This window comes from Microtus ochrogaster, chromosome 15 (assembly GCF_000317375.1).
Source record: "Microtus ochrogaster isolate Prairie Vole_2 chromosome 15, MicOch1.0, whole genome shotgun sequence".
NCBI classification, from domain to species: Eukaryota; Metazoa; Chordata; class Mammalia; order Rodentia; family Cricetidae; genus Microtus; species Microtus ochrogaster.
In genome coordinates, this window is record NC_022017.1 from 21,797,146 (window position 1) to 21,809,547 (window position 12,402).

Genomic DNA, 12,402 nt, shown 5'->3' on the forward strand with positions numbered 1-12,402 from the left:
AGCAACACAGGGGCTGGGAAAGGAGGGTAGTGGTAGACAGGGACACAGGACTGTCGGTTCACTTTAGGGATGAAAAACTGTTATTTTTCCCCCACTGCTGTTTAGGTATCATTTAGCAAGCTCCTAAAGAGCTAGATCTGCAAGCAGAACTTGAGCAAGCAGTCTCTTTGACCTCTTAAGTTCTTCATTCCTGTCCTTGAGGTCTTCTTTTGCCTTGCAAGGCATTCCTTCTAGGCCTTATTTTGTACCTACAGTTTCCTACAATTGCATATAGGTCAGAGTTTGGCCTGAGAAGGGAGCTGTGGACCATCTGGACACTCCCAGGGGCAAATGCTGCTCCACCAATACACACACACCCGCACACACACTGTGATCTTCACTAAGCTATGACTTCGTGTACTGTACTCTCTGCGTGTGCTATCTTTGGCTGCAATAAACTTTGTGTGAGTTGGACTTCAAACTTCTCATCTATAACTATTTACTTGGAGAAACTGAAGCAAGAAAAACTATCAGGCGACAGGACTATTTGCCTTCCCTTGAAGGTCCATATCAGAGTCTGTTTTGCAGATTTCCTGAAGATTCTCTTGTTTTTCTCTGCTTTAAATCAAATCTACTAAGTCACTGAAAGAGAGAAGCCAACATTAGGAGTGCCTACTCCTAATAGGGATTCATCAACTTTTTCTACTAGTGACTTTGTTTACCTGGGAAACCGATACTCAGCCTCAGGTATATAGGTAATATCAAGTGAGTACACAAAACATTCATAATAATAATTCATAAAATACTTAAAAACAATTCTCAGTGTTGGGTCCAGAGGTCGTGCAATGATGGGGAACAGACCACCAAAATCTATTAAACCAGAAGGAAACTTTATTCTAGAAAAAGAAAAAAGAAATTACCATAGGGCACACAAACTTATCAGCTATAGCTGTGACCACAGCCAGAGATCGGGCTTCTGTAACTGTGGCCACGGGGGCTGCTTTGGGGCCTCCTCTTATAGTAAAACCAAGTACCAGGTGTGGGTCAAAGAGCATTTACAGCCTTGAGGTCGGGCTTAAAGTACATTACATTTGCAGTTTTACAGCTTTTGATTATAGGATATTAACTTGTGATGTTTGCGAAAGCCTGCAGCTGACACAGCCACTTTTCACTGTCCTGGAAGAATGCAAGGCAGAGAGTAGGGTCACATGGGGGACAGTTAAAAATGAAGGGAATACAAGCAGAGGGTCCCACAAAGGCAATAGTTAGAAGCTAACCTTTGTCCCCAGTACCTGCCTAGCTGGGAAGCTTGGAGCTGGGAAGCTTTGAGGTGGGAGACGGTTGTTAAGTTTACCTCTGTACGCAGTGACTGCCAGGATGTCTGCTCTTAATGCAGAAAGTGTTTGTTAAAGATTAACTGTGGGTACCAGATTTATTTATTTTTCTCCCAAAATGTGTTTGGGCTTGCACCTTTATATTTCTATATTCCTGGACCGGACCCTTTATTTCTGTATTCTATTCCTGGACTCTTCACTTAGGAATACATATAATTTTACCATTTATTAAGATGGGAAAAAATTGCTGCCTAATGAGATAGACATGCTTATGTTTACATAAAACATTAAATTTTGGCCAGGCAGTGGTGGCTCACACCTTAAATCCCAGCACTCAAGAATAGTGGAGGTAGGGCTGGAGAGATGGCTCAGAGGTTAAGAGCATTGCCTGCTCTTCCTAAAGGTCCTGAGTTCAATTCCCAGCAACCACATGGTGGCTCACAACCATCTGTAATGAGGTCTGGTGCCCTCATCTGGCCTGCAGGCATACACACAGACAGAATATTGTATACATAATAAATAAATATTAAAAAAAGAGAATAGTAGAGATAGGTAGATCTCTGAGTTCAAGGTCAGCCTGGTCACTCTGTAGCGTGAGTTCCAGGACAGCCACGTCAACACAGAAAAACGCTATCTCAAAAATAAAACAAAACAAAAACAAACAAACAAACCCCACACCAAAACATTAAATTTTGGCTGACTTTTGATATTTTTCCAAAATTATTGATATTTTGATTTTGTAATTATCAGTACTGAGAGTGTGGCTTTAAATATATAGTACAGAATGGCAGAAATATACTTAGAGCCACTTCAGAGAGATCTCTTGCCACCAAGGCCCTTGGAATTATTTACTTCCATCTGGTAAATAAAGTTATTCATTTCCCCTTTGCTGTTTTCCCACTCCATTCTTAGAGGAATAATGGACGAGAACTTGACCAGAGACAGGAAACTGACCTCACTTACCATGTTTCTATAATATCCAATAGTCTCAAATGCTCGCCAAGCTGTTAAGGTACATGTCCCCACTTAGTGGCATAACAAGAGGTACAGTTTGAAGTATACATTCTGTGTGCTCACAACCAAGGCTACAATGATGTTGTCCGGTGGTCAGAGACATCTTGAATTCTATGTTTGTTTTTTTAAAAATTGGGCTGGAGAGTTGGCTCAGAGGTTAAGAGCACTGGGTGCTCTTCCAGAGGTCCTGAGTTCAATTCCCAGCAACCACATGGTGGCTCACAACCATCTGTAATGAGACAGGGAGCTCTCTTTTGGCCTGCAGGTATACATACAGACAGAATATTGTATACATAATAAATAACTTTTTTAAAAAAAGTATCGAAGCCAGGCATGGTGGTGCACACCTTAAAAAAAAAAAAGCTAATTTTTGGTCATTACTTGTTCAGAAACCTTTAGTGTTGCCAAATCTTTCACCAATCCCCACACTCAGTCAACCTCATAGGGTCATGACTCTCAGGTTAAGAAACTGACCTCTAATAAACCATAATTAAAGGACAAATCATGCCAATCCAGACCTTATTTGATTTACTGATAGGAGCAGTTATATAAAAAAAGATTGGAGTCGGGCGGGTGATGGTGCAGGCCTTTAATCCCAGTACTTGGGAGGCAGAGGCAGGCGGATCTCTGTGAATTCAAAGCCAGCCTGGTCTACAAAGAGAGTTCCAGAACTGCCAGAGCTACACAGAGAAACCCTGTCTCGATAGAAAAACAAAAACAAAAACAAAACCCAAACAAATAATAATAATAATAAAATAAAAATTCAGGCAGCAGAATCAAGGCCACTTTCACCTAGAACCTCTGCCCAGAAGGCGGAGCTCATAACTCCCCACCACCACTCCCCACCCCCGCTTTCAAACGAGCCAAAAATAAAATCACCACTAAATATCTCCAGGCCTTCCAACTTAACATTGCAACATAACACAATGTATCGCCTACAAAGTTCACTCTCCACAAAGTTCATGGTCCAAGTAATGTTAGAGAGCAAACCTGACACCGTGAGCTTGCATCTTCAGGACAGCTCCCACAGCCCCCATCATGGGATGCCTCTCTCCCACTCAGTGGGACGAGAGTTTCACTACCTGTTCTGTGAATTTGAACAGCCCGTGATTTACGGTCCTAACTGGTACCTGGCTCCATATTCTTTGTCCTGTATATGAGCTATGTTTAACTAAAGTGATGTGAAACTTCCTGACACCCCTAAAAAGTTTAATTTAAAAAAAAAATAAAAGGAGGAAAAAATAAAGCCAAGTTCCTCTTTTATTTGGGAGATTGGTCTAGAAACTCCTCGGGGGTTTCCAGAGATTGAAGACTGCTTGCTCTCTGATCAGCACCTCTGCACGCTCCCCATTCCTTCTCATGGAATCTCTTTTCTGAGACAGGGTCTCACTGAGTAACCTTGGCTGGTCCGGAGCTCGATCTGTAGAGTAGGCTGGCCTCGAACTCACAGGCAACTAACCACCGGGTTTCTTCCTCCTTGAATGCTGGGAGTGAGGGCTTGCACCACTATGCCTAGCTCTCTTACACACTGTTAACAAAGTTCCTCCCTAGACTTTAAAGGGGACTCTTAACTTGGGGGTTCTCACGTTTAGAGCTCCATATATTTTATGATTTCTGTGATTCTCTCTCTGACCATCCTGAAGTGCAAGCATGGCTTTGAGGCCTTACATTCTAATAAACTTCATCCTTCAAAGGAATTATGAATTGTGCTGGCTTCCTTTCTGAACTGACCACTAATGTCTTCGTCCCCCCCCCCCGCGCCCCGATATTTAACAGAAGTCGCACACACACAAAAATCCACTTCATAATATTTAAGTTTATTGTGTTGGTTCCCATTTACAGTGCTCATGCGGTCCATGCAGTGCTGGAGACGCCGGGCTGATTCCAATTATGCCTTCCAGCATTACATGCAGCCTAGTGGAAAGGGGACCTGCTGGAATTTAAAAACTCATTCTTCCATTCACTCACCAAAATGCCACTGTGTGCTCTATCACTCTACGCCCTAGTCGGGCATCTCAAAAACGCCGGTGCTATAAGGAAGCCGCAATCTAGCACCATCGCCCATTCATTGGCCAGAGCCTGGCTCCCGGGTCACCGTTGCTGAGCTAAGTCCAACCGTCCACGGCGCTCCGGATTGGCCTACGTCACTTCCTCGGCTCAAGACACTGTCCACGCAGTAGCCTTGTCTTAACCGAGACCCGCCCACAGGGCGGGACCAGACCGCATCCCGCCAGGGAAAACAGCCGTCGGACCTTGCCCTGAACGCCGCACCCCTGAGACTCTCACTTGACTTGGAAACAGTCCCAGGATTGGGACCACGAAGCAAGCCGAAGGCAGTCACCAAGAGCCGAGTACGCCCAGAGACGCTCCGGACCGGCCGGAAGCGGAACCGAGCAGAGCCGGAAGGAGCTAAGCCCACCTGAAGGTTGCTGAGCACCCGCAAGCGCTGAGCCCAACGGAGCCCACGTCATGGCGGCGGACGGGACAGGTGTAGCCGGAGGAGGAGCTGCCGGCGGCTGCCTGACCAAAGACAGTTTGCAGGATGCTAAGTGCCCAGCGGCCATCCCCCGTCGGCGGCGCGCTTCATCGCTGTCTCGTGACGCGCAGCGCCGAGCCTATCAGTGGTGCCGGGAGTACCTGGGCGGGGCCTGGCGTCGAGCCCGGCCGGAGGAGTTGAGCATTTGCCCCGTGAGGTCAGGGGTCAGCCTCGGGGTCCTCCGACACTTCCTATTTCCACGCTGTCAGTGCTCCGCGGGGGAGGGGGCGGGGCCAGGACCAGCCCTGCAGATCGCTTTGCTGCGGGGGTCGGGATCTTCCTGGGGGCGTGGTGAGGTCTTCTCGGGAATAGGGGCTAGGGTGGGTCTCAGCAATCCGGGCGACTTTTGCTGAGCCTGACCCGTGTGGATCTGCAGCGGAGGCCTTAGCAACCTGCTCTTCCGATGCTCGCTACCGAACCACCTGCCCAGTGTGGGCGAGGAGCCCCGCGAGGTGCTACTACGACTGTATGGGGCCATCCTGCAGGTGAGGGGTAGCGAGGGCCGTAACTTGAAGTGAGCACAGCAGAAACTTGTCATTGTGCATCTGAGTATCTTGATGCTCATAGACCATCTAGGGCTTTTGCTCCAGAAGCCCCAGTCAGCAAGACCAGAAGTCCCAGCTATGATGGATGAAGAAAGCATCCCTTTGCGCTCAGGCCCACGTACTTCTGGCTCTTTCTGACTTGGACCCTTTGTCATCTTCCTTCAGGGTGTAGACTCGTTGGTATTAGAGAGTGTTATGTTCGCCATTCTTGCAGAGAGGTCACTAGGGCCCCAACTTTATGGAGTGTTTCCAGAGGGCCGCCTGGAACAGTACCTCCCAGTAAGAGCCCAGTTTTTGTTGTTGTTTATATACCAAGTCCTTCCCCTTCCCCAATGTCTGCCTTCACATCCTAGGTAGGGAAATTTCCCTAAGACCTTGATCTCCTCCCATCCCATGTCCCTTCCCCCTCCCGCCCCAGCCCCCTCACCACCCTGATAGGTTACTGGGTACAGAGCCGACCATTGAAAACTCAAGAGCTCCGGGACCCAGTGTTGTCAGGAGCCATTGCAACCAAGATGGCCCGTTTCCATGGCATGGAGATGCCCTTCACTAAGGAGCCCCACTGGTTGTTCGGGACCATGGAGCGGTGAGTCAAATTTGGGAATGGGGCACCTACACTGACCCAACCTCTAGTTGAGTGGACAGGTTTCCCCATATCTGTCATGGACTCATGTTTCCCAGCCAAGTCAGAGGGACAGGAAAACTTGACCTAAAAGTAGGTAGGAGAGTGAATGTATCCTGTTGGGGGGCTTACAGGTACCTCAAGCAGATCCAGGACCTGCCTTCCACTGGCCTCCCCCAGATGAACCTGCTGGAGACGTACAGCCTGAAGGATGAGATGGGCAACCTCAGGTGAAGGCAGACCTGGCATTCAGCAGTGTCCTCCCCAGGCTTTGCTGAGGACTAGAGCCAGGGCTAGCCTTGGAAGGTGGCTGTAGTCACATGGCCTTACAACCTGTGCCCCTCTCCCTCTGCAGGAAGTTGCTAGATGCCACCCCATCCCCAGTGGTCTTCTGCCACAATGACATCCAGGAAGGTATGAGAAAGTGTGAGTCTCCAAGCCCAAACTGAAAGGGGTAGAGTGCCTTGACGTGACCACAACCCCCATACCCCCAGGGAACATCCTACTGCTCTCAGAGCCGGAAAATGACGACAGCCTCATGCTGGTTGACTTTGAGTACAGTAGTTATAACTACAGGTAAGAGTGGAAGGAGAGCCTCCTGTGGGGCCTGTTCCAGCAGGACTCTGCTCAGACAGACCGCGGGGCCTTCATCTCTGCATCCCAGCTGCCCACGGACGAACGTTTGCTTTCTTCTCTCAGGGGCTTTGACATTGGGAATCATTTTTGTGAGTGGGTTTATGATTATACCCACGAGGAATGGCCTTTCTACAAAGCAAGGCCCACAGACTACCCCACTAGAGGACAGCAGGTATGTAGCTGGAGGTTGGGAAAAGAAAAACATTTTTATTTATTTTTGGTAAAAGGAAAGAATGGCTAGAAAGGGTAATATTCCACAGTCTCCTCAGTCCTGACTCTTGTCCATTGATCTTAGCTCCATTTTATTCGCCATTATCTGGCAGAGGTCCAGAAAGGTCAGATCCGCTCTGAAGAGGAGCAGAAGAAACTGGAAGAAGATTTGCTGATAGAAGTCAGTCGGTGAGAAAAGAGGGGAATGGTGGGAGTGAGGGAGGATGGAGAAGGAAAGGAGGAGGGGGAGCGAGGGAGGACATAGAAGGAAAGGGGGAAGAGGGAGGGAGGACATAGAAGGAAAGGGGGAGGGAGGGAGGACAGAAAGAAAGGGGGAGGGGGAGTGAGGACAAAGAAGGAAAGGGAGAGGGGGAGTGAGGACAAAGAAGGAAAGGGAGAGGGGGAGGGAGGACAGAGAAGGAAAGGGGGAAGAGGGAGGGAGGACTTAGAAGGAAAGGGGAGAGGGTGGGAGGGAGGATTTAGAAGGAAAGGGGGAGGGAGGGAGGGCAGAAAGAAAGGGGGAGGGGAGTGAGGACAAAGAAGGAAAGGGAGAGGGGGAGGGAGGACAGAGAAGGAAAGGGAGAATTGTGGCAGGGTAGAGATGAAAGATGACATCAGAGGCTAGCATAAAAGAAAAAGAGAGCTGGGCAGTGGTGGCGCACGCCTTTAATCCTAGCACTTGGGATGCAGAGACAGATGGATCTCTGTGAGTTCAAAGCCAGCCTTGTCTACAGAGCTAGTGCCAGGATAGTCTCCAAAGCTGCACAGAGAAACCTTGTCGTGAACCCCCCCCCAAAAAAAAAAATAAGTCACACTGGGATAAAGATTAGGAAAATGGGGAAGAAGTTGGAGCTTTACAGACTGACGAGCCTTGGGGGAAGCCAGGCAATACTCTTGATTGCACCCCCTTTTCCTGCCCCCCCATTCCCTAGGTATGCGCTGGCATCTCATTTTTTCTGGGGTCTGTGGTCCATCCTCCAGGCATCCATGTCCACCATAGAGTTTGGCTACTTGGTAAGCAGCTCATCGGGTGGGCATGTTGGGTGGGGCTTGAGGAGAGCACTGGTCATGTCCTCCAGCAAATCCAGGCAGCCCCCGGTGGCTGTGGGCAGAACGCAGCAGGTATGGCTCCTGCTTCCAGCCTTGTTGCTGCTCTGCATTGCCGTTCCCTTCCTTAGGAGTATGCCCAGTCTCGCTTCCAGCTCTACCTCCAGCAGAAGGAGCAGCTGGCCAGTTGCCACCCGTCGTCTTGACTACCCAGCCCCACCTCCGATTCCTCCTGCAGCCTCCAGGGCAGGACCTTGGAGAGAGGGGCAAAGAAGAAGAGACCCCAGAGACTGGGCTGTGCCTCTTAAGTGAGACTGCTGTTAAAATAGCTGACCTCTGTCCCCCTGTTTTGAGTAGTTGCCCAGGGTGGGCGTCTGGGAACCCCTGGGACCGTGTACCTAAATAAATGAATTTCTTCACAAATACAAACCGAGGGATGCAGATTTAAGTGGTTTCTCTTTAGTGCACCATGCTTAAAAATAGCGAGGGGTCCGTCCGTTCCACGCATTGAGATTTCCTATCCCATAATATTCCCAGGCTCAAGTTAACAAGTAACAAATACTGACTTGGGGAAGAAGACTGGAGTGGGTGGGGCAACAGCGGGCCCTGGATGTGATTGTCAACCTTGAGCCCTGAAATTAGGGAAAAGGCTGCACAGCTGACTCCTGGTGACCTTTTCCCTACATTCGGCTATTTTTAGCACTGATGCAACCATGCTCACGTGAGACCCTCTACTCCCCAGTCCCAGACCTTCCAGCAACCTTCAGCAGGCTTGTGGGAACCCTGCCCACCTCTCCTAGGTGCCCCCCCAAAAAGGAGGGGGTTCTGGTTTCCGCCCATATCTGTTTTCTCCACCCCAATTTGGGAGTGGGTGTCAAGTTCCCAGTGACAGCAGGGCGGGGCCAGGCCTGAAGGACGTGGGGACATGGGCCAGAGTGGCCAGACCCATACACCGACTGAAGCAAACCTGAGCTGTGAGTGGGGGACCAGCACAGGGAGGCCAGCCGGACCCAGAGCCATTCCATCCCACAACTCTTCGCCTTTACTGTCGGCCGAGCTTTCTGAGCGAGGACTGTGCTGGGTGCATCTAAACCTAGGCTCTCTCCAGGCCCACTCCTTTCCCTGGGCGTCTTTCCCGGACCCCAAACCGCCCTTCGCCGCCCTTGGGGTACCTGGAGTCCGACTCCTGCACCATTGCAGATAGGCCTGTCCGGAACCCCACGAGGGTTCTGCGGCTGCAGCGGCGGTTAGCCAGGCTTGGGAGGGCCCAGTGGGGCGCGTAGCGTTGGAGCACGGGCGGGTTTGGGGGGTGGTCGCAAGGGGAGCCGGCAAGGGGTGTGGGGAGAGCGAGGACCAGATGGGGCGGTGGGGGCGGAGCCTCAGCTAGAGGTGGATGGGCGGGGGCGGGGCTGGGCTGAGGGCACTAAGCACCTTCTGCCCCTACCCTTAGGTGCTGACTAAATCCCGGGATGGCGGAAGCACACCAGGCAGTAGCTTTCCAGTTCACTGTGACCCCTGATGGGGTCGACTTCCGGCTTAGTCGGGAGGCTCTGAGACACATCTATCAGTCTGGAATCAACTCCTGGAAGAAACGCCTTATTCGAATTAAGGTGTGGGAATAGGTGGTTCTCGGGGTCTCTTTTTTTCCCAGCAGGTGCCTAGGCAGAAGCCACCTGTCCGCAGTTAGTCTCCTTGTCAGGGGCTGTTTCCGCCTCTGGCCAGCAATACTGCTGGTTCTAGACAGGGTCCAATAGGTCCGGCAGGATCGTGAAGAAGATGGGATGGGACATAGGATGTAGATGTGAGCGGAGGAAGAAAACAGTGAATGGTTGAGGCAGGACCAGGAGCCCTTTCTCAGGACTTCCTGGGCGCCGAATTACATTTTCTCACTCCACAAAGATGCCTGTTTCTCCCCACCTCCCACAGAATGGCATCCTAAGGGGTGTGTACCCTGGCAGCCCCACCAGCTGGCTTGTTGTTGTCATGGCAACAGTTGGTGCCAATTACTGCAAGGTGGACATCTCCATGGGGCTGGTGTGTTACATCCAGAAATACCTCCCTGACAGGTAAGGCACCTGAAAGACACCAGTTTCAGGAAAAAGAGCCAAGACTGTTCCCAAGGCCAGGATTCCCGTAGAGGACAGATACAGGAAGGCAGCCATTGGCAGCCAAGGGGCCCTCTCACACGTCGGACTACATCTCTCGGTTCCAAGGCCCTTTGTCTACTTGATGCACTCGGACCTGTGTGCACCCAGCGAGGTCTTTTCCATTCATGACTTCTCCAAGAGAGTTTACAGCCATCAACTGCAGTTAGAATTCCCCAAAAGATGAGCTCAAAGGGATACCTTGAAGCCTGCCTCCTTCTCCAATAGGTATGGCCCCTGTGGGACCCCACAGACCCGGGACCTCCTCAGCATGGTCATCTTCTCCACTGGCATCTGGGCGACAGGCATTTTCCTATTCCGGCAAACCCTGAAGCTGCTTCTTTCCTACCACGGGTGGATGTTCGAGATGCACAGCAAGACCAGCCATGCCACCAAGATCTGGGCTGTGAGCAGAAGCACCGGAGGGGGCAGGCATCTGGGGAATCTCATTTGGGGTGCCGAGCAAGAAGGGAGAGGCACACTGGACAAGAGTGCCTGGTGCACGTTTGTCCTGAGGGAGCTGGGATGGTCCCGAGGACTTGGTCATCTTCTAGTTTGTGTTCATTCTTCCTGCTAAGTCCCACCCCAACACTGTACTCTGTACCTTTAGATCTGTGTTCGCCTTCTGTCCAGTCGTCGGCCCATGCTCTATAGCTTCCAGACATCTCTGCCTAAGCTTCCCGTACCCAGTGTGCCAGCCACGATTCAGCGGGTAAGAGCCCGAGTATCAAAGAGCACAAAGTCCCGGCTTCAGAGGACCAGCCCAAACTTATCAGGACTGTTTTCCACAAATGGCTGGCTTGAGAAGAATGGGGTCTGGTTGAGGAGAGGTTGTAAGAAGGTTAATGTGGCGGTGTAGCCATCGTCATGATAATAATTTGGCTGGACAGTACCTGGATTCCGTGCGGCCCTTATTGGATGATGAAGAATATTACCGCATGGAGACACTGGCCAAAGATTTCCAGGACAACACCGCCCCCAGACTGCAGAAATACCTGGTTCTCAAGTCATGGTGGGCAACTAACTATGTAAGTTTGTCCTGACGGTCTTGCTCTTATCCACATGTCCTTGATTCGCCCTCCTCAGCTCTAACCTGCACCTGACCCCCCACAGGTCAGCGACTGGTGGGAAGAGTACGTCTACCTCCGAGGCAGGAGCCCCATCATGGTGAACAGCAACTATTATGCCATGGTAAGAACCAGAGCCTCCTAGGGCTCCTGTGTGCCCAGCTCTGTCCCCAGCTCTGGAGCAAGGATCTAGAGGCCATCCCAGAGCCTTTGCCTCGGTTTCCATGGGTGAGTGGGGGTTAGGGAGTGAGGCCTGAGGGAAAGAGAAAGGAAGGAAAGATCCTGGCACAGCAGTCCAGAGCCGGCCTGGGTGGTAGGGACCGTGACAAGAGGAAGAATTCTGAGACACCACTGAATTTCTCAGGCCGGTTATACCATACCCCATTGCTTCCTAACTCCTGGCCTCTCAGGCACAGGTTCTCAGCTATCTTGACATCATTTTCAGAGAGCTTCTTAAAACATACTTTGCTGTTGTCCCATTGTAAGTGAGACCACAGGATGACTAGCAGCTTCTTTTAGTACTAAGTCACTGTCTGCCTCACTTCGCGTGACTGGCGTCTATATACTGGTGACAGGTAGCTGATCTTCCTGCTGCCCAGGGCCGTTTCCCCTGATGTCTAAAACACACACTGCTAACCTCCTGGAATTCCGCCCATCCATGGGCTGTCTTTCTGGCAGTTTGCCACCTGTCCAAATCAAGGATTTGTTTTTGCTGTTTTGTGGTAGAACCCCCTTGAAGCAAAACAAGCAGAGTATGAATGGGCAGAGAACAGTTCTGGTCGGAGCTGGAGCCTGTCAGTTACACATTTCTGCAAGTTCATCCTGACGTGATGTAGGATGGAACATAGACAGGGGACACAATCCCTCAAGCCCCTGAAGTTTCCTCAGGCTAGTGAGACTCAGGTGACACCCACACAGAGGAGCCCAGCCTACAGACTCTGCTCTGTCTGTAGGACTTTGTGCTTATCAGGAACACGAATGTTCAAGCCGCACGACTGGGAAACGTTGTCCACGCCATGATCATGTATCGCCGCAAGCTGGACCGTGAACAGATCAAACCTGTGAGTTCCATTAGGGTGAAGGGGGGGTAAGGAAAGGAGGTCTGAGACTAAGCCATGCTGGGCCTTCCTCCCAGGTCATGGCACTGGGCATGGTACCCATGTGCTCCTACCAGATGGAGCGGATGTTCAACACTACACGCATCCCAGGCAAGGAAACAGGTACGGGGCTACGGCGAGGCCTCCATAAAAGGAGTCCTCCCCTCCCGG

General features: G+C 50.9%; 2 protein-coding genes and 1 long non-coding RNA gene across 8 annotated transcripts in view; 2 read left to right on the forward strand and 1 right to left on the reverse strand.

Annotated features, from left to right (window-relative positions):
* Positions 1-4,825, reverse strand: part of LOC113456744 — a 10,011-nt gene extending 5,186 nt beyond the window's left edge. Inside the window, exon 1 of the long non-coding RNA XR_003377491.1 lies at positions 4,747-4,825. This is a non-coding gene — a long non-coding RNA (uncharacterized LOC113456744). The remainder of the gene's footprint in view (positions 1-4,746) is intronic.
* Positions 4,097-8,356, forward strand: Chkb (choline kinase beta). Of its 4 annotated transcripts, XM_005354334.3 has the most exons (11): positions 4,100-5,020; positions 5,240-5,348; positions 5,574-5,687; positions 5,861-5,994; positions 6,165-6,260; positions 6,386-6,444; positions 6,525-6,606; positions 6,730-6,838; positions 6,962-7,065; positions 7,809-7,890; positions 8,055-8,352. In XM_005354334.3, the coding sequence occupies exons 1-11, from the start codon at positions 4,797-4,799 to the stop codon at positions 8,127-8,129; spliced, it is 1,188 nt and encodes a 395-aa protein (XP_005354391.1). In that variant the 5' UTR covers positions 4,100-4,796; the 3' UTR covers positions 8,130-8,352. The 4 variants fall into 4 exon arrangements, with proteins under 4 accessions (XP_005354390.1, XP_005354391.1, XP_026638454.1 ...); XM_005354333.2 differs by having other exon boundaries at positions 4,097-5,020; positions 7,809-8,356; XM_026782653.1 differs by having other exon boundaries at positions 4,945-5,020; positions 5,847-5,994; positions 7,809-8,354.
* Positions 8,357-8,603: 247 nt separating this feature from the next.
* The window catches only part of Cpt1b (carnitine palmitoyltransferase 1B), a 9,753-nt gene continuing 5,954 nt past the window's right edge, over positions 8,604-12,402 (forward strand). Inside the window, exons 1-9 of one of the 3 annotated variants that reach the window (XM_026782651.1) lie at positions 8,604-9,091; positions 9,374-9,533; positions 9,850-9,989; positions 10,296-10,473; positions 10,678-10,779; positions 10,958-11,095; positions 11,181-11,258; positions 12,088-12,195; positions 12,270-12,354. In XM_026782651.1, coding sequence (XP_026638452.1) covers positions 9,393-9,533; positions 9,850-9,989; positions 10,296-10,473; positions 10,678-10,779; positions 10,958-11,095; positions 11,181-11,258; positions 12,088-12,195; positions 12,270-12,354 — 970 coding nt within the window. In that variant the 5' untranslated portion in view covers positions 8,604-9,091; positions 9,374-9,392. The other 2 variants (XM_005354336.2, XM_026782652.1) reach the window with 2 other exon arrangements.